Here is a 25,960-nt window from a genome sequence, read left to right as displayed (position 1 = left end):
CTAACACTAAGCTTGACCAGCTTAGGAAGCGATACAGCTACTAAAAATGGGCAGGTAAGAAACCGGCACGCAAGCCACGATTTTTATATTTTGAATTGGCCTCCTGATGAGTTTTATTGCTCGGGAAATCACGTTACAACCAGATTTGTTAGTTACTTCCGTGTTGGTACTACGTGATAAGCATTTTGATCGAGGTTATAAATTTAAGTAATATTTTTCATAGTTTTGACAATCATCATTATGTTTGCGTCTGGTGTATCAGGTGGAATTTTAATATTATTTCTTGCTTCTTCGGTGTTCTATATTCGTCCTGGGACTGCTTTCGTTTGCAGCAATTACGCCGAAAAATCTAGAAATGCTAACGAGGTATTACAAGTCCATATTGTACCTCATACGCATGACGATGTAGGCTGGCTGAAGACTGTTGATCAGTATTATTATGGGGGCAACAATAGCATTCAGAGAGCTGGTGTGCAATATATTCTTGATTCAGTGATACCTGCTTTAGATTCTAACCCCTTGAGGCGTTTCATCTATGTGGAAATGGCGTTCTTTAAAAGATGGTGGGTCCAACAGACCCCTGCAATGCAAGCACAGGTCCAAGCAATAGTTGAAAGAGGTCAGTTGGAGTTTGTTAACGGAGGTTGGTGCATGAATGATGAAGGAACAACTCATTATAATGCTATTATTGACCAAATGACCCATGGATTACAATTTATTGCAAACAATTTTGGCTCAAAAGCTCAACCACGGGTTGCATGGCATATTGACACTTTTGGTCACTCAGCCGAACAGGCTTCCTTGTTTGCACAAATGTCTTTTGAAGGATTTTTCTTCTCTCGAATACATCATGCAGATATGGAAAAGCGAACTGAAGAACAAAGGATGGAACTCATGTGGCAGGGTAGCAAAAGTCTTGGTAAAGCCTCAGAAATTTTTACAGGAGTTTTATACCATGGTTATAGTCCACTGGAAGGATTCTGCTTTGACATACTTTGTGATGACCCACCCATTCAAGATGACCCTCAGTTATTTGATAACAATGTAAAAGAGAGAGTGGAATTGTTTATTAATGAAACATGTGAACAAGCACTACATTACAAGTCAGGACATATTATGCTCACAATGGGAGATGATTTTAATTACCAAAATGCTGAAATGTGGTTTAAGAACTTGGATAAATTAATTGATTATGTAAATAAGGTATTTTCTTTATAATAATAGTTAGTTACTCTTTATAACTTACTCCAAATGTTTTGTGCCATATAGACAGGTGATAGATAATTGATTATATTTTTTATAGGATGGAAGAGTGAATGTATTTTACTCAACACCATCAAATTATATTGATGCAGTAAAAGGAATTGAATTGGAATTGAAGAAAGATGATTTTTTCCCTTATGCCAATTGTCTGCACTGTTACTGGTCTGGATATTTCACCAGCAGACCTGCATTTAAAGGTTATGTCAGAAGAAGTAACAATTTACTGCAGGTATGTATGCTATTTTCAGCAGTTAAGAGTTTAAGTGAAAACTTGGCATCCCGCTGTTACTGTAGCAATAGTAGCATTCATGGGCCGGTTGTACGTTTAGCACTAACCCTGGGTTAAATCTTACTCCGCTGTTTTGGTTTATGTGCTCCTGCACCGCTGTTTGTTTTTTAAGTCTTTACAAAATAAGACTTCTATTGATCCACAAAATATTTATGAAAAAACGTGTTCAACATCATAAACAAGCGATTAAAAAAATTGATGAAAGCTAACCGGCTTTTAAACAACCGGCCCCAGGCCGATTACTTCACTTACCTGCACACCGGAAAATGTGACGAATTGCTTACGTCGGCTAAGGTATTCTCGTGACAACATGTTTTGGGTCTTTTCGCGATCATTTTTACTTTACTGACGAAGGCAAAAGTTAGACTTTGCACACTGGATGCTCTTTCTATATAAGGCTAGGGTAGTATTGACCGCAGGGACGCCGGCCTGATTGAACGATGGCCAACGACGCCGCAAGGGGGCAACTAGCTGCCCGTGCTGCCCAACATGTTTTTGGCGTCCCTGATTGACCGACTAAAAGAACAAGTTGTTGGTGTTGGCTAACGTCTTGACAGCCTGAGCGTCTATCATCTTCACCGACGTTCGTCACTCCAAAAGCCCTACAGGCAGCACCAACAGCCTTCATCACTCACCTTCAATTCAATAATCAACTTTAATAAACATTTTCCTAACATCAGGTATGTAAACAACTTGAAGTCCTGGGCAATCTTCATGATCCCGACTTCAGTTCACAAACATTACGAGATGCAATGGCTGTAGCTCAACATCACGATGCGGTAACTGGAACAGAAAAACAACATGTTGTAAATGATTATGCCAAACGACTGGCAATTGGAGCTAAACAATGCAAGGTATACAATACACTAGCTTGAGTATTAGTAGTAGAAAAGTAGTAGTCTTCTGTTTCTAATCAAAATTTCATTTTTCACGTAGTTTATATGCATAGTTAATAGAAATCTATTTACACCCTCTTCTAGATGTTTTCCTTACCTAATAAATCATGCAATCGCGAATTAAGATGCTTTTATTAAAGTGTGCAAGTTAATTATTTCTAAAGCAAATTGTTGTTACGTGAATTATGCAGTCAGTTATTGCTTTGTGCAACTAGTCATTACAATGCTTGCTTGCCGAATGACATCTTAACAGTTGTACTTAGCAATCATAATTGCATATGAAGATAGCTTGTAAATGCAACGCTAAAATCGTTTTTTGGCATTATTAGACAAGTTGCAACAGACTGTCGAGAGTTTAGGCGGGTCCCGAATCCCGAGAATGGCTAAATTCAGGGCCGTAGCAACAAGGGGCTGCCTTTCCCCGAATAATTTGCATAAAACATTATTTTGAGGTAATAAAGTTTATTGCGAAGCAAGGGGGAAATTAAATATTTCTATAGCGCCTCAATGGCGCTTACCGTAAGCGGCTATCCTTAGACCTTAAATCAAATTTAATTACGAGTGTATAATTATACAAACATTCTCCCTCCCAAATGCTTTTCACCCCCTCCTGGAATTAAAAAAGCACTCTTTTGGAACTGATCAAACTGATCAAAATAAAGTATAAGGAGAGTACATTCGGAGTAGTCCCGGGCCCCGGGGTACCTCCTACCGCTCTCTCGACGTTACTAGTTGTGACTGGGTTGAATAAAATTTCATATGCATGACAAGCAATCTGTAAATGTTTCGGGTACTGCTATGAAACATTTTTACCCAGCGTCACAGCAGATTTCGAATTGCTGATTTATATCTAGAATCTATAATAACATGCAGATTCAAACAGAAGTGTAGAAATTATGTATCCAATTCCAAATTGGGAATTAAAGGGGATTATTTTTACGAATAGTTGGGCATAATCTATAATGAAATGAAATTATTGATCATATCATTATATCATGTAGATTCACGAACCAAAATAACAAGCTTTGCCTAAAAATACCAGGAAACGGTGTTCGTAATAAAGGTTTTAAATTTTAATTTATATGCACTGGATATTTTTTATCTACAATCTTCGTTCGATGTTAGATGATTTAAACCCTTCGTACGATATTTGAAATAAATTAAATACAATCATAAAGCAAGCAAGAAGTCCAGTTTTCTTAATGAATAAAGACCTCCATAAGTGCATATTCGCTAGTAGATTTGAGGGGGGTCCACGTCTACTGAGACACCGCGTCACCTGTGTGAAATATTTTACGCATATCGTCATAACGACAATCAGTATAGCTCAGTTGAAGTGATTATCACTTTGTTGGCTCTAGGGTCTCTGATATAAATATACAAAAAAACAGCAGACATTAAATTAAAAAACCTCTTAAATAAACCGCCTATTTTATATCACTCGTCTACATCAGCTATTGTCACTGTCTGATAATGTCTCGTAATGAATTAAACTAAGTAAATTAAGCTAGTTTAATTAAGGAATGCTTCTAATTATCATTGTACCCGTTATCAAAATATATTATCTACGTCACATGTAGATGGTTATCAACTCTACCCTGAACAAATTGATCCAAAGGGAAAGTTATGAATACACTTTCTGTGATTACCTCAATGTCAGTGCTTGTTCTGCTACAGAAACCTCCAAGACTTTTATTATTGCTGTATACAACCCAATTGCTCGACCAATAGAGACGAACATTCGAGTTCCAGTATCCAGTAGGTCTATGGTGGTTTATGGCCCGGATGGTGAACCAGTGTCGTTTTCGATACAACCCGTAACAAAAGTGACTAGGATTATTCGAGGTGAACGTGGTAACGCTTCGTACGAGTTGGTCTTTCCTGTTGTGAATTTACCACCACTTGGCTTGGGTATGTATGAAGTTAATATCACCTCAAATTTAATAAAATCTAAATCAAAAAAGGTTTCTTTCATCGCAAAGAGTACAGGTTATCTTGTCATCACAAACAAACATCTTCGGTTGACGTTTTCGACCAAAAATGGTCGTCTTGTTGAAATTGAAAATTTGGATTCTAGCATCAAACAATCAGTCGATCAGCAATTCCTTTGGTATAATTCCAGTGTCGGGAACAAAGTGAGTGATCAAGCTTCCAATGCCTATGTCTTCAGGCCAAACTCCAGTGAAGCTTTTAATGTTAGCTTTGATAACCATGCAAAAATAGCGATAGTCAAAAACAGTGTTGTACAAGAGATCCAACAAGTTTTCAATCCTTGGGTTAGCCAGGTTGTTAGGTTGTATTCTAATAAACCGTATGCAGAATTTGAATACACCATTGGACCAATCACAATGTCTCGCGGTGCACTTGGTATGGAGGTAATATCAAGATTTGATACAAATTTAAAGACTAATGGTATATTCTACACGGATGCAAATGGACGTGAAATGCAAACGAGGAAACGTGATTTTCGTCCCACCTGGTCATATGAAAGTAAGTTGATCAATTATAATATCATATAAACAAGCAAATGATTATGTGTACAGCATCGTAACACGACCTATTTTATTGTGCTCTTGAAAATGTGTTGAATATAACAGGTATGCGAAAAGGGTTCAATATCATGGATTTAAATAATGAAGCTACCAGGGCGAGTATGTAGCTCTATAAGCCTTATGGAAATGACCCAACCCTGGAAACTTCAAAAAGCATAACATCCTTAGCTTAAGATGCCTGCTTAAGATCTACGATGCAGACGCTCGACGACGCAGTGACAATCAACTTGAGAAAAAAACACTTAAAATTGCTTAATGGATTCAATGCTTGACACTCGTCAATTTGATAGGGGAGCAAATTTCGGTAAAAACTTTGTCTGCTTATTGTTAAACCTCTTATGTCGCAGCAAACTTTCACTTTGGTCAAAAGACGTTAGACGTTATAACGGCTTTAGGTGAAAAACAGCGACGATGTCTAATATATACTTGCGACCACAAATATTCATTTTTTCTATGCATGAAAAATGTGATTAATGCGCGTCGCCGAGCTGTCACGTCGTAAATCTTCAGGTATCTCATGTCAGGTAATCATCCACTCGGCCACTTAATTTCCATTTTGTCGTAATTATCGTGGGCACTGAGCACGTCTTTATCACCGATGTGAAATAGTACGGATGTACAATTTTCTTCATGATTTTAACTTCATAACATGTACTGTAGCGTGCAATACTGGAAACTAATACTCATAAATTACAAAACTGAATACGGTTTCCGAAGCTAGAAATTTAAAGTTTTTAAATTCCCTGACCTTAATAGATTTACACTGCAAAGTGGCAGCGTTTGATTGCACCACCACTTGGCAGTTGGCAAGTCAAGCAACGTTACTCTAATAAAACTGGAGTTCTCGTTTTATTCTAGATGCAGAACCCGTAGCAGGAAACTATTACCCAGTAAATAGTCGAGCTTATATCAAAGGTGACACCGGAATTCAACTGACAATAATATCAGATCGTTCTGTCGGGGGTGCCAGTTTAAGGGATGGTTCATTAGAGTTCATGATTCATCGGAGATTGCTTTATAACGATGGGGCTGTTGGTGGAGAACCGTTAAATGAACCTGGTCGAGACGGTCGCGGACTTATTGTTCGGGGAAGGTTTTTAGTTTTACTCGAAACCGCCAAAAATTCTGCGAAATTACATCGCGTTGTTGCTGAAGCGGAATTTTTGCGACCACAACTCGCTTTTTCAAAAGGAGCTCCTAGCTGGGCTCTTGGTAATGACAAAGTTCAACGAAAATTACGCGGTGAGCAAGCAGGAAGAAGTTACTGTGGATTAACTCGTCCACTACCGGATAATGTCCATCTGTTGACGTTGGAAAAATTTAACAAAGCTGTGTTGTTGCGTCTAGAACATCAGTTTGCGGTAGACGAGGATAATGAACTTTCAAAGCCTGTTACTGTTCAACTGAAAGGCTTGTTTCAAGACTTTACTATCCTTTCTCTTACTGAACTTAACCTCAGTGCAAATATGATAAAGAATAAACGAAAAAATACAAAAAACTGGAAACGAGATTCGGAACACGAAACGAGTCGCAATGCCAATGATAAGTACGACGTCATTTTAAACGCAATGGAAATCAAAACATTTAAACTTGATATCGAATGGAAGCATGCATGAAGGTAATAAAATCAGGGGCTAATAACCTTTTTATTAACCGAGCGCGAGGTCTCAACCGAGAAATATCGGACCGAGGTCTTTTTGTACCTTTCGAAGAGTAAGGTCTTCTTGTTAAAGACCGAGCAAGCGAGGTTAATAAGAACTTTATTATATGGCATAAGGCATGTATTTGCACTTAAAACGAACAAGAAATGCATGAATTCGTCTACAGCCATTGCACAGTAGCTACAGCCATTGCATCTCGTAATGTTTGTGAACTGAAGTCAGCATTGGATAAAAACAAAACAAAATATTGAATTATTTAGTTTACCTAAACTGTCTGGAGACGTCTTATTAGTAAAAGCAATTAAATTTTCTCTTGAGCATTTATTTGTGCCTCTTTCTTTCAGATTTTCTCTGTTTTTCATCTTGGAAGTGACGCTTGCCATATAATAAAACCTTTTAATATTTCTGTATTAATGAATTAAATACTAGATATAAAGCGTCGGGAATGAGATCTCAATGTGTTTTTACTCTTTGATCAATTATGAAATTTATAGATAAAACTGGAAATAAACCCTGGTACTTTAGGCATATAGCCTCTCAACCTATCGTATTTGATTGATTGAATAGAATTAAATTACGAGTTACAAGGAACTAGTCAAAGTAGTCAGCGTTTTTTAGTCACATGTCCCAAATTTTTAGCCCTCTTTCATCCAACTACATCCAACATGATGTATCGTTTGCCCCTATTTGATACATATTCATGTCAAGCGTTCAAACAAAAGAATTTGCTGTTGGATAGTTCTAGAATTTCATCGGAACAAGTGGGCGTCCAGGGATGGGCATGTGTGGTGAGATAAAAATGTAATGAACTCTGCCAAAGGAAATTTAATTATTTTATAACGATATTACTATCGGGAAAAAATCCGGGGTTAAAGGTCGTACCAGACTGAGCCGTGGTAATCATAGGCCTGGATTATACGCTAGCTTCTCCCGAAAAGAGCCTGCGGAGGAGGTAGCGCTAGCTTATCGATCATGGGCTAAAGTTTATGAAAATGAACAAGAGGTACTTAACAGAAATTCGGCTGGTGAGCAGGCGTCTACGGCGTCTAAACCAGGCTGTAGCTAGATGTCTTTTATCACAGTCTGAGTCTGAGTTTCGAGTCAAGTCGGTTCAGGATCGATATTTCGGACCAAACTCTAGTTCCTTCAACAACGGCTTTAGATGTATAATGTGAGTACATACTGCTGTGGCGGTGTTACGTAGGAATGTGTGGGTCATTTGGTCAAAGGTAAATGGGACAAAAGCTCCAGACCCAGATATTAATAGGTTCCTTTTAGGACCTTTTTTTACCGGTCATTATTTAAAGCCGAGGTGGGCTGAAGAGAAAATGACAAGAGTTATGGCGTAGACTGAATAGACAAAGTAAAAGTGGGTGCGAACAATCAACAATACGAATATGTATAGTTATAAGTTTATAACATTCGGTATTTATTATCCGTCAATTCATTATAATTGTTCTTGTCGTGCAAAAAAGCTATTTTTCTTCCATAAAAGTTGGCCAAAGAGATGGGAAACTATTTTTTTCTATAGAAGTTGGCCGAAAAGTTGGGAAACTATTTTTCTTCCGTATAGAGTTTGGCCAAAGAAATATTTGGAACAAAACAGGTTCCTTTAGAAACATAGTTAGGAAAACGGAATCAGAGGCGTTTATAACTTAATATACAAATTACTATGAATTCACGCGCAGAAGTTGGAGCCAATTCAATATATTGGAAATCTTCTCCTCTACTCAAACCGTGTGAACAGACGTCGAAACGATCAAAGAGACAGCGGAAGACCTTTTTGAAAACACTCGGAAACGATGACATCATGACGATGCGCGCGTTCCCGCATAGCCTTGCGTAATTATGTATTGCCAAGGTTGTAACACTTTTTGATATACTAATGTATATTGCCCTGCAGGGCGAAACTAAAATTAAGCCCAACTTTGATTAAAACAACTTTCTAAGATTCTATAGAGGACTGGGTTCACTCACTGATTGTTCACCCTAGGCTCTAGGCTCTCGCCCTTCAGCTCTTTCTATCAAAAACGAGGGCTGGCCAGGAAATCGCGGGTGGCTGCATGTCTTCACTAGTTAGTTCTTGGCACACGTTTTTGGCACATATTTTTAATATATTGTCGATGAATTCTCGCAGATTGTGTGTAAAATGTAAAGCAATTTACATAAACACTGGCGTTGTTTTTCCCGAGGTACGTTTCACGGGTTGTTGCGGGTTTCCGCCTCATCTTCCGCGACGCGATTTCCCGGGGGGGCAACAACAAGAGCATTGTTCGTTTTGTTGTCAATCGTATCGTGCGGCGACGTGAAATATTATTGTGCATATTTTATTTTGCTTTTCCTGTAGTGCACGATTATTGTGTATGTAGTAAATATGCAGATAAGATACGAAAAAAATAATCACGTCTAATGCTCTTTGCGGACTTTAAAATGCCCACTTTTATCAGGGGTACATATTTGTGTTCGTTGTTCAAGATGAAATATGTCCGGCTTGAATATATTGTTGGCAAATGAATCGTACAGCTATCACCCACATTATAAGCATATAGCTTCGAATGAATGGAGGAGACAATTGACAAAGTAACTCAACCTGAAACGAACGGTATAGTTTTACCAGAAGGATGGAAATTCGTTTTGATTGAACAGGATCGATTGGTTTACATCAAGTAAGTTTGTATTAAACTAGAAATATGAGACTTGTAATTACTGTCAAAAAATCGTTATAGCAAGCAAAATCGATCACTCTATCTAAACATGTAATAAATGTACTTGAATTTTGTGATACTTGAGCATTTTTATGTCGTAAATACGCAAAAATATAAACAATTATGATGTAAGATCGGTCATTGCTGGCATTTTATGTCTTTATAATACATGGAGCATTTGAATCATAAAATGTGTGGGTTTAATTTTATATAATGAACTAAAATATGTTGCTTATTTATTACTTTTCACCGAATCCGTAGAGATTAATAGGACCATAAAATATTGCTAATCTGGATTAAAACCATTCGATTCTGCATGCGTTTCTCGAAATGTATAGCTAATTTGTATTATATTTTGTCTTATATTTTGTCTTATATTTTGACAGCGATCGTCTCGAATGCAGGCAGACACACTGTTTTAAATACAATATTTATTAATACGAAAATGATAAATCAGCTCATTCTTGTTAAGATTTTAAATTGTATTTAGGCTTTCGTTTTCACGATAAATAGGTTTTAATGAAGTAACTATATTTTATCGCTATATAGCGAAGCCGATAAGACTTGGTCTTGGCTGCCTCCTGCAGAAGCTTGGAAAAGTCGACATAGTTTGTCCTATGGCTGGGAAATTGCCCAAAGTTCCGATAACAGACGTTATTACATCAAGTAAGATTGCTTATCCGAAGTATTTTTTTATATTTTTGGCAAATAATTATAATTCCATGTCAAAAATTGCAGAAGCTACCCTTTTAAGTACACAGAATATCGTCGAATTTCTTCCTCGAAGCATATTCCTTATACCAGAGAATGTTATGCATATATAGAAATAAACATGATTATAGGTTTATTTTTAAATTGCAGTTAAGTAATAAGCTTGTATATATATTTATTTGGGGTTCGAATGTATATTATGATATTTAGTTTGATTTCTGCGTGATCGTGTCATATTATCAAAAACAACTGGTTCGTTTTAAATCCCAACTTAGTTCAGAAGTAAATGTTTTGAATATTATGCATTTGTATGAATGGAATTAATTAACAATTTAACACTTTCGCTGCTATCAAACAAAACGTAATGCAGACCGTTATTCGAAACGTAATTCAGACCGTTTAGATGTTTATCCTCAATATAAAGTGTTACACATTTTCATTCTATTTTCTTTTATGATTTATAATATTCTATCGACACGGTACTTGGGTTGAATTGTTTCACGGCTGTAGTGTTTTGGTAATTATATTTCCGAACAATAAATCGCACCTCTGTGCAAAACAGCGTCGCTTTTAGATTTCGGCAATTTTCAACTGCATAAAATATAAATATGAAGTGTAGCTTTTTTGAAAGGATCCCACCATTTATTTACTATGGAAGAAGTGTCTGACTATGATAATCTTAAATTTTTAATTATCTGAGTTCCGACTAAATTTAATTGCATTATGCCAAAGTTAATTGTTGAACTCTAAATATTTTATCATGAACAACTAGAGAGCACTTTTCTGCATTTTTTCAATCAATTTAGGTTAGATTGTGGTCAATATTGGTGACCACCTAATACATATTCTGAGCACTCAATAACACTGCAATGAATATCACTTGATTTTTTTAAATTTGCAATGCACAGTATGGTCAATGTGTGGCCAAACGTGTTGATTATGAGAATTATCAAATGCAATTAAAAATTTTTTACTTCTTCTAAATTTCATTACTTTTTGCAACACACTTTCACACATAAGTATAATAGGTGGGGTTTATAAGTGCCAATAAAAGGAAACATATGGATTGAGTTATTATTATATTTGCTCATTGTATGTATTTATTCTTGATAAAGTTTGTAAATTGAGTATTTTCCAAGCATTACTTTGAATGCTATAATGCTATATAATTGTACTTATAATTAATTCCACTGTTTACAAAAATGCGGACAACAAGATTATTCAAATATGTGCAGGGCTTTTTAAATCGTTTTCAGCTGTCTTAGTTGGAAATATTCACAATATTAAGACGTTTCGAATATGCCACTAGAAATTTAGTTGACACGCTTAATTCTTGCTACAAAATTTAGAAATGGGCAGAAAACATAAAAGCTAAGTGGTGTTATCCACCTAAGGCCGGGTTATATAAAAAGGCAGTTAACCTTTAATTATAGTTAGTGGCAGAATTGGCCAATCAGAATATTGTATTTTCAACTTAACTACCATTTAACTACTCAAAATCTAGTTGAGAAGTTTTATATAACCGTACTCAGATAGTGATTGTAAACATGTCAAAACGTTACAGATTTAAAACAGTTACCAGTATTAAAGAGAACCTTATTAAAGAGAACTAAGATTAAATGTAGGTTATATTGAACAACAGGTACTATACAACTTACCCTAAATTCATAAACTATTAAACAGTTTCAATATGGCCTAAGTTCTGATTTTTTATATCTTGTTGATACAAATACACCTCCATTGAAATACAAATTTTATATCAGAAGTTTTTTACCATGCAGATAGGACTTGAAAACGCATTTCAACAGTGCACAGTGTTTTAGAGGGTCATGTCGCAGTGCTCGGAAGCTTTCATCCAATTGGATAATGCTATTCTATGCTTTCTAAAGAACGAAGCTATGCTATTGGTTGAAACAGAAATGTATTGTAAAGTTCAGCCAATGAAAATCATTCTTGCGAGGAGCTGCAACTCTACCCGTTTGATAGGAAAAAAATTGAGTGGTATCTTATAGACAGCTCACATGCAATTACAGTTTTAATGGAAATTTACCTCCATGTGTGCAAATGCTTGTTGTTAGTTGGCACGCTTCCTGTGACTGCTCGTTGTTAAAACAGAATTATTATTTTCAAATTGGTACATGATATTTTTAATGAAATATTGATAATTTCTTTCAATTTACTCTCTAGTCATTTGAAGAAAGAAACCTGTAGAAGCCTTCCTGCACAATCAGATTTAAATACTACAACTACTACTATGGTATGTCTTTGATTCTACATTTGATACTGGAATACCATCAGCTATAAACTAAAACTTGATGAAAAAATAAAATGAATTTGTATGGCTATTCCTAGAATGATCTTAACCATTATTAGTAAGTTCTCACATATTCATGTGGGCCAATTATCAGGGATTAAAGTAACCATAAGCAGTTGCAATCAATCATTTTGTGGGAAAATCCAACGCGTTTTCGTGTGACTTTCGTGCTCTCTAACAAACCATTAAAGCCAGTCTCCTTAAAAAGCCACAGTCTGCATAATTCAGCGTATTATTGCGTTCAGTGTAATTACGTTCCGGCTGAGAAAAAAAAGAAACCAAGTAATCTGCTAATTCATTTTTAATGTTGCCTAATGAAAACACGTAAATTAAGTTACGCTTGTTTTGAGTCATGGAATAGCATTTACGAATGTTTTGAGTCATGGAATAGCATTTCTTGATAAAACTTTATCGCTAAATAATGAAATTTAGTCAATCTCAGATATGAATGTTTCTGAGTGCAATGGTAAGATTATTTTCATGAGGTAAAAGATGGTAAATTAGGAATAAATATATAGACGCTCAAACTAGAACAATTCCCCTGAGGCCGGTTGTCAGTGCGAAGGCTGGATAAAGATCTGTTCACACGATCCAATTTTGTTGGATCCAATTCACTTCTGACGTATGAAATATGGTCGGTTATTGATAAAGCAGTACTGCATTGGCTTCATGGAATTTGCTGCTCATATACATTACAAGACAACAGACTATAAAACATCCATCAGAAGTGAATTGGATCCAACAAAATTGGGTCGTGGGAACAGACCTTAACGCTATCCACTGAATAATCTTTTCAAGCGTTGTAAAAATGCCTGAAAGCAATAAAACAACAGATTCGAAGAAAACAATTACTAAAGAGAATTCTCGAAATAATTAAGGTTTACGCCACAAGCCTAAGCCCTTGCACAGATAACCCCGATATAAAAATAAGTAGCCAGTTGTCCCCCCCCCCGTACTCATAATGAATAATCACCAACGTCTACTCCTTCACCATGGAAGAGCCTGAGTGAGAATGAACAAAGTTTCGCTATCAGCTAGCCGATGCATTAACTGTATAGCTACTGAAGCTGTGTTACCCGACCTGTGAAACTCAATTTTCTTGTCGATATTAATACAAAATTATTGCGTGAATCGCAATTTTTTGTGATGCCTTTTTTTCTTCGGTTTCCGCCATCCCCAAAAGTCCGGAAAAGTCGAGAGTCCTGGGAAATATTCAACGCCTAATTTATGTGTCATGCAAAATGTCGGTCAGTTGACCGTTATCATTCTTCTCTGTGTATTTTTTCAAGTATCTTTCGAAATACCGACCTGGTTTTCTCTCAGTACAAATCTGTTAAGCATGATAAATAAAACGTCTGGCCTGAAGTTACAATTCATAACATTCAATGTCTGTATGCTGTATGCTGTATGCTGTTGTATAAATATGTAAAAACTCTCGCAAAGTCATATTTATCCAATGACAATGTACTGTTACATATACTGGCGATGATACAAATTACAATTCCTATATAATTTGTGCTATAGTTGACAATAATCAACAATATATAGCTAAAGTCTAGATTGTTTTATTGTTTATACTGATGTGATTTCTGTTCGTGTTCGAATACTAAAAAGTTTATATGTATTAATTCAATTAAAGAAAGTTTTTTTTTAAGATGGTTAAAGAAAGTTTTTTTTTAAGATGGTAGGCTGGTAGCTATTTATACATACAACTATTACAAGACCCTCATTAACTTTTATTTCGATATAAACTTATACTCTACAGACTGGGCTCACTGAACGATATTTAATTAGATTATATTTCGCCCAGAAAAAGAACTGGTGTATCGTAGCTAATAAACGTATGAATGTTCTAACAAAGACGACTTAGACAGGGTTCAAAGTCTCCTCTGAGTATCGCGAGTGGAACATGCATGCCTTTACTGATGAGTCTTTAGTTTTAGTTGGTTCACGAAAATATACTAAACTGTTTGTCTTTGCATGGTATGTTTATCATTTGTAAAATGAATGTTAGGTCAAAGTACAGAAAGTAATTATGTTGAATTTAGGTCAGGGTGTTGGTTTTAAACTGAGGAAAGAGGAAAATATTTCGTGATATTGAAGGTGCATTTAAACTGTGCTACTTTGGACCTCCTCCTCTCGTCCCATGCAGGCAGAGTTATTATTTATTAATTTTTCACACTTCCATATTAAACATTTTAAGATAAACGAGATTTGAAGTTTGAATACATTTTTTTGTGTAATTGCTATATAATTAATTGAAAATATGCTTGTAACGAGCCCGTGTGTTTTAAAAAAAATAGGGATGCACAAAAAGCAGACAGCAAAACAAAGCAAGAACTTATGAATTTATCTTCCTTGATTGTTTCTTACTCGGCATGACCAGTGAGGAAATTAAATATATTATATATGTGTTGAAATTTACATATACGGCTCAACCTTTTAGGAATGTAATGAATCAACATATTTTTATCCCATTTAAGTTCCATTTAAGTAAATCAAGCTCTTTCGATTCAGTATAAACTGGTGTATTCATTGTCTTTTTGTGTAGTAAACATATCATTTCAAATGTTATCTGTATGTACCCCATACAATTCGTGTATCTATTTCAACAGTATGCTGCTTAACTGTGGGAGCGAAAACATTTTCTTCGAAGAAACATACCAATATGCAGTATTTATAGCGTGGGAGTTTGGTCCTTGGATGACACCCCGTGGGTGGAGTCTTTGTCTTTACAACAGGAGGTCGTCTCTGTCTGTTGCTCTTTTGTTTTGGAATACCTAACAGTTATTGTTAACATCATAGGAGCCTGTAGTTAGGTTCTATAATATTCCTTTGACTTCATTACAAGTGTAGCCTGTGGGTATTTTAGACCCTCTTGCATGTGCGGGTATATTTCAACGCGATAACTTGTACAATTGACTCTTTCTGGTTCACTACATGCAGACTTTATCATGGTACTCTATAAGGTTGATTTAATATTGTTCTTTAATATTTTTTACCTGTAAAACTTTGTGAGGATTATAGCACGATGACAAGGGATATATAAAAGTACTGAAATACACTTTCTTCTACAGATTCCTCCACGAACAAGAAAAGTGGTCATCTCACGACACTCCGATATTGGTATGGTTTAATACATTACAATTTCATTACAACACCAACAATTCCGAACATCCATTATCGGATAAGGAGCGATATTAACGGGACGTTTGTATAGCTTTAGAATAACAATATATCGAGTTTGTCATTTTTGCCATAAGAAAGGGTATCATACTTTACTAAATCTTTTGAGGCATGTGTCTATATAGGCTGTATGCCTGCCGCTTTGCAGTGCAATCTTTATCGATTTTAACAGTTCAGAGTTGAAACAAACTATGCAAAACCAATCCATATTTTACAAAGGGTAAGGCCAGTTTTAGACGTCGAACTTTTCATGTGCCGAATCGAATGCAAATGAACTTACAAAGTACTTACTAAAGTCTTTACTTTAGTCCATTAACATTAGGTTCGGCACATGAAAAGTTCGACGTCAGATACGGGCCTAAAATTACTTAAAAACGTTCTCTCGTGAAATGTTCCCCGGTTGAAATTTAGATTTTTCAATTGGGCAACGTAAAGTTTTGTTTCGTGCATGTGTCTGTTTAAAATCAACATGTCCGTTAGGCGACAACTTAACTTAGTTAACTATAGTCTAGTTTTCGTAGCTATATATAGTAAAATTTAGGATCCGAGGCCAAGAATGCGTAAAATGTTTTCGACGTTTCGAGAAAAGCACTTTCGAGTATACTAACCTTCATATACGAACGTTAATTTGTATAAACAGGAAGCACGTTGCTCAGGTACCCAACTATAAATAAATACCTTATATGCACGCAGCTTCTATCCTGATCCTGTACAATCTATGTGTATTGTACATCTATGTAGATATCAACTATATTCGTATAATATTCTTGTATGTTTGCATGGTAACACAGGACTCGTGCATGGATCTTAGCTTAAGCAACTAAATGAAGTATAGTGTTTTAAACCATGTATTTCAGTGGTATTAACCCATGTGGTGCATCATATAGCTGTATATAGATAGCCAAACACAATTAATGGTCCTTGTGTGGACGTCGAGAGCAGTTTATCGACGGGAAATAAAATTGCACTGGAAAATTCTCCGATGCGATTAGTTTTCAAAAGAACGTACTAAGTGAAGTTGCGTGTATACATAGTTGTTGTTTTCAATTCGTTTTAGACTTCACTTATTGCACTGATATATTATTTCATATCAGACATGTTTTGACTGAAATCTTTATTTTAGGTTATGGTTTTGTTGCTGGTAGCGAAAAACCTGTTCTCATTAGATCGGTTGCAGAAGGTTTGTATTCGTTGAATCTTTATCAGCTACATTTACTGTAGACAAAATGTTTTGTTCTTTTAAGCAATGAAAAATGAATCGTATAACCAATGCATGTGTGTATAGTGTACAACAACAGTATGATACTGAGGTAAACAGTAAATAGTGTACAACAATTAAGATACTGAGATATATATACTCCATGCAAATCAGTATCTGTTGTGCGGATAGATTTGTACCGCAAATATCATGCACTTTTCCTGGCCAATGCTGTTCAAAATATGAAAGTATGCTGCAGTCAAGGTGGCTGTTGCTGGGCGAGGGGGGTGTAAACAAGTATTTTTTAGTTGATAGCATTGGTACTTAAAGTAGCAAAGCACTATTACATTAGTGTAGGAAGACGAGGGCGTCTCTTCCTTCTTAAACTTATCAAGTAAAAGGGCATGTGGGAACCAAGCATTGGGGATAATGATCTCATTTAAGACTGGAAATCAAACATACCAACCCTGCAGGATAGACTACTAATCACGCTTGGAAATGACAGCAGTGATACCAAGAAAGCTTCGAGATGAATTCTTCTGAAACAACCTAAATACCCCAGGTCTTTAAAGGGTGGCGCTTTAAAGGAAACAATAAGGCTGTTTAAGAAAGACAACCAATTAATAGTTAATTGGCCCTTGAGCTAGTAAAAGTGATTGTCATTCATATGCATAGCATATCCATCATAAAGCACGCTTTAGTGAAAAATAATAGGCTTACATGAGAGAAGAAAGTTGTTAAAAATGTCTTCTCTTTGGTACTCGTTATTAACGTAATGAATCATTGGGCCCTAATAATCATTGGGACCGTGTCATTAGAAAAAAATACAATTCATAAAATATAGCATCAAATGTGGTATAACAACTGCCTAAAATAGACAAAAACACTTTTCGACGTTTCGACCGAGGCCTTCGTCAGGAGAGTTAATATGTAAACCATAGTAACTCTCCTGACGAAGGACCTAACGTCGAAACGTCGAGAAGTGTTTTGCCTATTTAAGGCAGTTGTTATACCACATTTAATGCTAAGTTGTCTGAAGACGCTGCCACGCTGCTCCCTGGTTATATTGGAACGTATCATAAAATATTGTCACGTAATCGCACACTTGCTTGCTTGCATGCATGGTGGTGACCATGCCACAAAATTTGAACAAATCGTTCATATAAATGTAATGGGTTGGGACACACAAGGGAAGAATGTCTACATTTTTGCTTATTTATAAATATACATAATGGTCTTTGTTTAAAGGAATTTTGCTTGATCCTAAAACACAGTAGGAAAGCCATTTGTGACGGATTCAATGTCTTTCCAGAAAGACTTCTGACTATTTCGCCGACACAAATAGTTTAATTTCCGTTTTCGTCCAATTTCTCCCAACTGATAAACTTCATGCACTATTTTGTTCGAATATTCCGTAGGCGAAAGAACCTTTTCGATTATTGAACTTATCAAAATATGTTGAATATCAGTCATTATGTAATGTTGAAAGAAACAACATAAATTCACCTTGTACACTATCAGTATATCGGAAATTTCTTCCCTGACCAAAATTTTGATCGTGAATGTGCATAATGTACAATTTAAACTCAAGATATTGCAACCGTCTCCCATTTAGACTTCTCTTGTGAGGGACCAGAGTGTTCATCTTTGGGTTTTGTAAACATACAATTCACCTCAACAACCGAAACGTTGTTTGTTTTTTGTTAATTGTTATATTATTATATTATTATAATTTAAATTTCACTTTTTAACATCATTGTTTTCTCTCTGTGTCAGTCTGGCGCAGCAAGTATCCACATTTTTTAACTCTAATGGATTAAAATCCCCTACTAATAAATTTGTCTTATACCTAGATGGTCCATCAGCTGGAAAATTATATGCGAATGATCAGATACTGAAGATTAACGAAGAAGACGTTGGCGACATGCCCCAGTCTGCAGTTATTCAGAGAATAAAGTAAGAATTGTTTATTTTTTAGGCATTAGTTTGAACTACACTGAGGATTATTTCAGGGGTTGCTGTGATGGTATAAGTTAGGCTAAGAGTATACTCGTGTAGTGTTTGCGACTTGCTGTCACAATGTGTGTTTCACGTTTTCTTTCCAGGGAGTCTAGTGAAGAACTAAATCTTGAAGTTATCGCTAGTGATGATGTTCAGGATGTCAGAAATCGGGTAAGGAAGACAATATTATGCTACTCCAGTGCATATTGAAGTCTTACTTTACACGACGTGGCTCGGAGATCATGCAGATCCGTTTATCATATTCCGTGCTAATATCTCCTCCATGCACGTCTTGTATTTTATTTGGAAACAAAAATCCAGTCATATTTGATATGCACCTTCAACACCCTTCTTCGGTAAATAAGTTAATTCTATGCCGAACAAAATAGGGAAGATCAAAAGCAGAAACGCTTTTTCTGGTCAACTGCGGTGTAAACAAAACATAGTTTTACTATAAACAGCCCAAAGGCAAAACTCACTGCTTAAATACTCTGTTTAGAGAACGAGTTCGCCTTTTACCCATGTTTTTTCGCATGTGGTATTTCCCAACTAATCGAGTTTCCTGCTTTCATTTCTTAAATTCCTTAAATGAGATTAAGATATGTCGTGCATGATTGACGAAATCATTTTTTACAGGGCCAACGCAAATCTTCCATCATGAGTCGCACAACCAGGGAAAAACGCAGATCCAATCCAGTCAGCGTTCGTTTTGCTGATACACCTGTGCTCGTTCAATATGTCGGATCTCCTCCGAGTTATCCATTTAGACGGGTATGTAAATACTATCGACTAAGTACTTAGCGATAATTACAGCATGCACTGTTCACGTGCACTATACGACAGTACTGTTCAATTTTGGATCATGCAATACGGCGATATTTTTTTATCATCCTATAACGTGAAATCTGTTTTAACCTTTTTTTAGTCGTCGCTACCACTCATCCCGAATGTACTGAAAATCTTTCTGGAGAATGGACAAACCAGATCGTTTCTGTACAATCCCACTACTGTTGTTAAGGTAGAAATTTTCTACGATGCTCTCTACTGTAATACCTTTAAAATGACGTCATGTTTGTATTTGTAGAATTCTGCCGTTTTAAGTGGTAATTGAAAAAAAAAATTTTTTTTAAAAGCCAACAAACATTGAATGCGAATTTACCGGCGTAGATTGTAGCACTGCGACTTTTGTTATTTCAAGAGGGTCGTAATGTTCCCAGGATTTTTTAGCAACCGCGGTTAAATAACAAACTCTTGCCACCCAGATTATTTCTGAGACACGTCATTTTGTAAGAATAAGAATAGCAACCCTAATAATGGGTTTCGGACGCCATCTTGAATGCATTGTTTCCCTCTTGTGCTTGTCATATCTTTGTTTTCACTAGTGCAAGTATTTTGCCCAACGCGGCCGCGAAAACTAAATTAAATGCAGTATCTGTAAAAGGGAAATTTTGTCTTATCATTAATTCCCTGATGATTATTGATGATAAGAAGTATATTGACAACTTAATGACTTCTTTGTTTCAGGATTTGTTCGCATCTCTAGCTGACAAGATTGGCCTTAAGAAATTAGATCGTTTTGCACTTGTATTACAAGCTACTCAAACGTTAAATGATTATATTGTTCAGGCCAATGAGCGTGTTTCCCAGGTAATTTTTTTGCTATGCTAAATATTCACCCCTGGGCCAATTACTCAAGCACACGTATAGCTTGCCTGACGATTATCGTTAGGCTAAATCGTTAGACTGTCTACGCTGCTGCTAACATATTCTTACTCATTTTAAACTTTTCATCTTTATAAGGTTTATACAAAAAGAAATTGTAGTAGTTCAGCTTGGTTATCAAAGCTTCTCTTGATGTAAGTCACGATAAATTCATGTTTAGATTCTATCCTATATAGACTTTTTCCTGGCAAATCTAACTTTTTTTTGTCGTTTTATAACGTAAAATTAATTTTGCTTGGCGTCTATCGTCTCATTGGACGACAAAAAATGTTGAAAACTATAACGGACTAAATGTATTTATTCTCCTTTTAGTTTTGCTCCAAAAGATGTTCAAAAATTTTGGAAGGAAGACCCGGTTGCATTTGATTATTTTTATAGACAGGTTCGTCATTATAGCACTATATTTATTTGTGTATATACGTTTGTCTCTGAGATGGTTAAATAAAGTGCTAAAAACCTTTTCACCAGACGAAAATCCATTTTCCAGGTCTTCTGGTTTTCTGCTTGATCCTCCTGTTCTCCTTCAGCTTCTCCTGATATCCTCAAGCTCCTCTTTCAGATCTTCCTGCTCTTGTTCAGATCATCCTTTCCCGTTCAGATCCTTCAATTCTCCTCCAGGTTCTTTTTCAGAATTCCTGCTCTCTTTGAAATCGTCCTGTTCTCTTCCAGGTCCTCTTGTTCTCCTTTAGATTTTCCTAATTCATTTCTGTTGTCCTTTATATCATCTAGTTCCCCTTCAGATCTTTTATTTCCTTCTCTAGATCCTCCTGTTCTCCTTCAGATCTTCTCCTGTCTCTTAAGCAGGTCCTTCTGTTTCTTCCAATTCTTCTTTCACACCAAAATCTAAATTCAATCACGAATCGTTAGCCGTTCGTTCGGATAAATTTGTTCATAAAATCCTGTGTAATTGACATTGGCTCCATCCCTGTGTTTGTGTAGATGTGTTCTCAAGTTGTTGAGGGACGTTTCGGTTGGGAACTAAAATACGACATTGCGATCAAACTTGCGGCATTGCATCTTCAACAGTACGCTATGGAGGAGAAGATTGGAAAAGGTGGGAAAATCTCTGTGAAAGCAATTGAACGAGAAGTTGGAAGTCTGGAGAATTTTGTACCAACTGCTCTCATTAACACGATGCAAAAGAAAGACCTACAAAGGATTTTAACTCAACAAATAAAGCAAACACGTAATCTCTGCCCTCCGGGACAGAAATATATTTCTCCACTACAAGCAAAACTGCAGTATTTGAAGATTTGTAGTGAAATGAAAACGTATGGCGGAAAACAGTTTAGTGCTGTGGTTGTTGATCCGACAGCTGAAGATCAGAAGGTAAAAAAGTGTCTTCGTTAAGTATTTTGTAACTTAAAAATATTGGGGAATAGTGACGTAGTAAGTAATATTAGGATCTTCTGCATCATTGCCATAATAATGAATGTTAGCATTTTAGATCATTTCAGTTCCTGCATGGAAGGAAATTTATGATTTTCTAGTTTTCAAGATTTATGTGACCAAAAATAACTTGGCATCTGCCACATTCTTTATAACATGACATACGCGAGACAGAAGCGACGTTAATATTCAGCGAGGGTACAGTCTGGGTGTAGAGTCGCATAAAACCTAGTTAACCTACGTTGATGATTATACAAAAAGATATATGATTTTAATGCGATACACTGTGAAACTATTGTCTTTACTACTGTATATAATCTCAAATATCACTTCAATAACACTCCTGTTTTTATCTAACCTAGTTTTTCCAGGATCAGAAAGTTAATTCGATGATATTTGTTGGCCCAAATGTTGGTTTAGCTCATGTGACAAATCCAAGATCTTTCACGGTTAGTCAATCCTATCTCAATTAATACTAATTTATGTAACTTCCGACCAAGATTCCTGCATCAGTTGTCAAAATAATTTAGCACCAATCATCAACACTGAACTAATTTCTTATAACATTTCAGATGCAGCAAATAGCCGAATTCAGTCAAATTAATGGCTTGGTGATTACACCACATACTGAGGGAAAACAAAATATCAAATTATTCTTAAATAACAGCAAGGTATGGTTAAGAGCCGAGTTCAGCATTCTAATGTTACGTAGGTTAAGGGGAAGTTATAGCTTGGCAGAAGTTTGATATGATATTGTATAATTTAACGGCCAAAGTAATCCGTCAGGCAACAGACTTAAAAAACTTATCAAAAAGCAAATGTTGTGAATTTACATTACCACATTGGAATTTCTTTTAGTCCGTTACTCTCATCATGGGACCAATTTTTGAAACAAGGGATTTAGTCCATTTGATATCTGGTTATCATAAACATTTGGTGGAAAGTAACAAACCTTTGTCAGTCATTGATATGACTTGCTCTGACGATGTTGAGGAACCCGTGGATGAAGGTAAGAAAGTATTGGCGAGATGTTTTATGTTAACTATTTCGTTTAAAACGCTATGAATATTTCACTTTTCATTGAATGGTACTTGTTTTGCGTAACGATTTTTTGGATTTCCCTTCTAGTGCCCTCGTATTCTGACGCACATCGAGTATTACGTGACGATTTCAGTTACAGGATGGATGAAAACGATTATGAAGAGGAGGATGTAAAAGAAATTTCATTTAGACAAAAACCCACTTTTGAGGGCAATGAAATGTACTCGCTTGCAGACCAATGTGAAAACACGCAACATGCAGCTTCTTTGAGCAATGGAAGTGTTAAAACACATTTAAGTATTCGTGTGAGTAATAATCAAAGACTAAGCCTAAAATCTATTGAAGAGGAAGCGTTGTCACCAAGGTCTCCGAAAAATGACGACACTGGGTTGTTGTTATCACATTCACCAGAAAAGCCATCATACGTGAATGGTATTCGTGAACTAAAGAGGAATTCATATCTGCAGCTGAGTGATGACTTGGCATCAGAATCAAACGATGAAGGGCCTTCAGAAAAAACAGAGACTATAATTCATGAGAAACAAGAGGCTACACAAGTTGAAAATATTCAACTGACAGATTCAACAGAATCTTTAGTACGAAATCACACATCAATTCATATCTCATCTCCGTCCCACAAAATGAAAAATGTTGACACGAATGTAAACTCAGAAAACCTCTGCAATGGCGATCTAACCAACAATGTTCACGAAGTCCAGGATGAAATTCCTTTAACTCCGAACTTGCAATCGTCTTCCAGTAACACGAGTGATGATATCTCGTCATTGAGTTCAAGCCTAGGTGATGATTCACCTAGGACTTCACCGCTCACGATTTCCAACGCTATATCATCAAACCCTAAAACGTCGAAAGAGATTATTTCGCCCAGTGAATCAAAAGACAATACTCTAAACACTAATGTTCAAGCTATGGTAAAACATGCAATGACAGACAATTACAATGAGGAGCTACCCAGAAATGAAACTGAAAATGATAAAACTGAAAATGATAGTCCAACTGGAAATGATAAAACTAGAGAAAATGATAGTCCAACTGGAAATGCCCAGACTAATGAGTTTGATGAAACAGATGGTAATAGGTTAGATATATTATCTCGTAGCATTTCTAAAGACCCTATTCTTCAAAATGGTTGCTTACCGTCTGGGATGAAGGCAAACGGTGATATAAAATCATTTAGAGAAAAACGGCGGAGGTCGTCAGGTTATATTTCGTCCTATAGGGATATTTGCCAAATATACATCATATTCCTGAATGTATTATTCACGATGACGTCACTTTAACGGTTGGACAGGCCACAAGTGAATGGATGGTAATTCTCAGGGACACATCAAGACCCGTTCTGATGCCTGTGATCAAACGTTGAAGACATTCTATTCGCTGAAAGCAAAATTAACCACACTCAAACACTCAAATCATTCTGTGCGAACGAGCAATGAAATTTTACGAAGCAAGAAGCAAGTAATGCTTGATGTAATTGACAGGTTAGAGGAATGTATTGAGAAAATTAAGAATCTAACATCAGCTGAAGAGATAAATGTCGTAGAAGCGATTCTCATAACAAAGTCATCTCTCAGCAATTTAACAGAATCATGTGCTCTGATGTACAATGCTCAATACAGCATGAAACATTTCACATCAGAATTAGAAGACTCAATTGATAAGCATATCGATGTTTTGATTACGACAAACGCTTGGAGTACAACGCCTGTCTCCGACCTCACCACGGAATTACACAAAGACAAATGTGACTTAGTTTACGATTCATTGGAGTCATTACGAAAGATTATAAGCAGCCTATAACAGCTGTAGTGCTAGTGCATATTAGTGATATTACTAAAATTTAATTAGCCAGTAGGTATTCTTTAAAAACAACAAGCTTATCACTATATCCTGCATGTTCTTGCCCCAGAAAAGTGTCCTGTTTTCGTATTAAAACGTTTAGGTACTCGACATCACCGTATTCCTGAAAATAGTATGCGAAAATATAACACTTTTTGTGGGAAGAGGATTTGTTTTTCACAAAGATTCCTGCAAACATTTAATTCGTCCAACAATACTCGTAGATTTCTTGACAATTTGGGAACAACTTTGACAAACTTATGCGAAATAATCGAGAATAGATAACGGTTCATTTGCGATGATGATTATTCCTTTTATTATGCTCTCAAATGTTCGTTTGTTAGTAACAATTTGATTTGCGTGTAGGGCTAAATCTCAACTGATAACTATTAACATTTCGTATGTTAACTCGCGACTACCAAAAATAACTAAAATTTTATCAGCTAATAAAGCTAATATATATTAAGTGAACATAACTCATAAGACTGTATATCACCCTACGATATGTATATTCAAAATATGTATTTTTATCCAGAATATGATGAATACGGTATCAACGAATCATAATCATCGTTTTTATTACGAAACTGTAAAATAAACAGATATAATTATTTAAATTGTGGTGGTATCTGAATATCTTTGTGAAAATTTTTGGTAGTGGCCATGGGCCTTGTCCACTTCTATAGTTTCCCACCTTGTCCCCCCCCCTCCCAATGCAATATTAAAAACCAATGAATAAGACCTGGAGACAAAGGGAAGAGTTTTGTCTTGCGTTTTGCATTGTTTATTTGTTTATTTGTTTTTAAACAACTTACTTGTTCGACTTAATGCGAACCTACCTTTGTTCAAACCAACCTAGGTTGGTGTGTTTAACACTCCAAAAAAACTAACTTTAGTTTAACCCGTCTAGTGTTAAATCACTTTATTAAGTAGCAATTTATGCTCAAATTAGAATATTTTAACATGATTAAGAAAGGAGTGTCCTACCACTGTTTGTTCAAGAGTACTGATGAAAGAAAAAGTAATCATTGGTATGGCGACTTCAAGCTGCGGATGGTTTTGGAGTTTTATTTGGATTTTGATTTTGCTAACGCTTGCTTGGCCTTTGGGACTTTTAGCGGCGATATTCTACGCTATGTTTTCACCATTTGCCGCATGTTGTAGTGCTTGTG

General features: G+C 36.0%; 2 protein-coding genes across 3 annotated transcripts; both read left to right on the top strand.

Moving 5' to 3' along the window:
* The first annotated feature begins 196 nt into the window (after positions 1-196).
* Positions 197-7,198, top strand: LOC114524670 (lysosomal alpha-mannosidase-like). Its single transcript, XM_028545819.1, has 6 exons — positions 197-1,203; positions 1,304-1,492; positions 2,233-2,406; positions 4,029-4,938; positions 5,859-6,618; positions 7,006-7,198. Exons 1-5 carry the CDS (start codon positions 241-243, stop codon positions 6,614-6,616), a joined length of 2,994 nt encoding a protein of 997 aa, XP_028401620.1. The 5' UTR covers positions 197-240; the 3' UTR covers positions 6,617-6,618; positions 7,006-7,198.
* Positions 7,199-8,952: 1,754 nt separating this feature from the next.
* On the top strand, positions 8,953-25,344 carry LOC114524536 (FERM and PDZ domain-containing protein 4-like). Of its 2 annotated transcripts, XM_028545647.1 has the most exons (17): positions 8,953-9,327; positions 9,916-10,032; positions 12,265-12,334; positions 15,469-15,517; positions 16,701-16,757; positions 18,629-18,731; positions 18,881-18,947; positions 19,413-19,547; positions 19,702-19,794; positions 20,301-20,423; positions 20,577-20,632; positions 20,811-20,880; positions 21,438-21,827; positions 22,250-22,336; positions 22,460-22,558; positions 22,746-22,896; positions 23,016-25,344. In XM_028545647.1, the coding sequence occupies exons 1-17, from the start codon at positions 9,221-9,223 to the stop codon at positions 24,227-24,229; spliced, it is 2,988 nt and encodes a 995-aa protein (XP_028401448.1). In that variant the 5' UTR covers positions 8,953-9,220; the 3' UTR covers positions 24,230-25,344. The 2 variants fall into 2 exon arrangements, with proteins under 2 accessions (XP_028401448.1, XP_028401449.1); XM_028545648.1 differs by lacking the exons at positions 8,953-9,327; positions 9,916-10,032; positions 12,265-12,334 and adding an exon at positions 14,801-15,360.
* The last annotated feature ends 616 nt before the right edge of the window (positions 25,345-25,960 follow it).

This window comes from Dendronephthya gigantea, unplaced genomic scaffold, assembly GCF_004324835.1.
Source record: "Dendronephthya gigantea isolate DGI-Jeju-01 unplaced genomic scaffold, DenGig_1.0 000031F, whole genome shotgun sequence".
Classification (NCBI taxonomy): Eukaryota; Metazoa; Cnidaria; class Anthozoa; order Malacalcyonacea; family Nephtheidae; genus Dendronephthya; species Dendronephthya gigantea.
This window is presented reverse-complemented; position numbering and strand designations above follow the sequence as displayed.

Coding starts and splice junctions, on each gene's coding strand:
- LOC114524536 (XM_028545647.1), top strand. CDS start 9,221: ATGGAGGAGACAATTGACAAAGTAACTCAACCTGAAACGAACGGTATA. Junction 18,732..18,880: donor GCAGTTATTCAGAGAATAAA/GTAAGAATTGTT, acceptor TTTTCTTTCCAG/GGAGTCTAGTGAAGAACTAA. Junction 22,559..22,745: donor TATTCTTAAATAACAGCAAG/GTATGGTTAAGA, acceptor AATTTCTTTTAG/TCCGTTACTCTCATCATGGG.
- LOC114524670 (XM_028545819.1), top strand. CDS start 241: ATGTTTGCGTCTGGTGTATCAGGTGGAATTTTAATATTATTTCTTGCT. Junction 1,493..2,232: donor GAAGTAACAATTTACTGCAG/GTATGTATGCTA, acceptor TCCTAACATCAG/GTATGTAAACAACTTGAAGT. Junction 2,407..4,028: donor TTGGAGCTAAACAATGCAAG/GTATACAATACA, acceptor CGTCACATGTAG/ATGGTTATCAACTCTACCCT.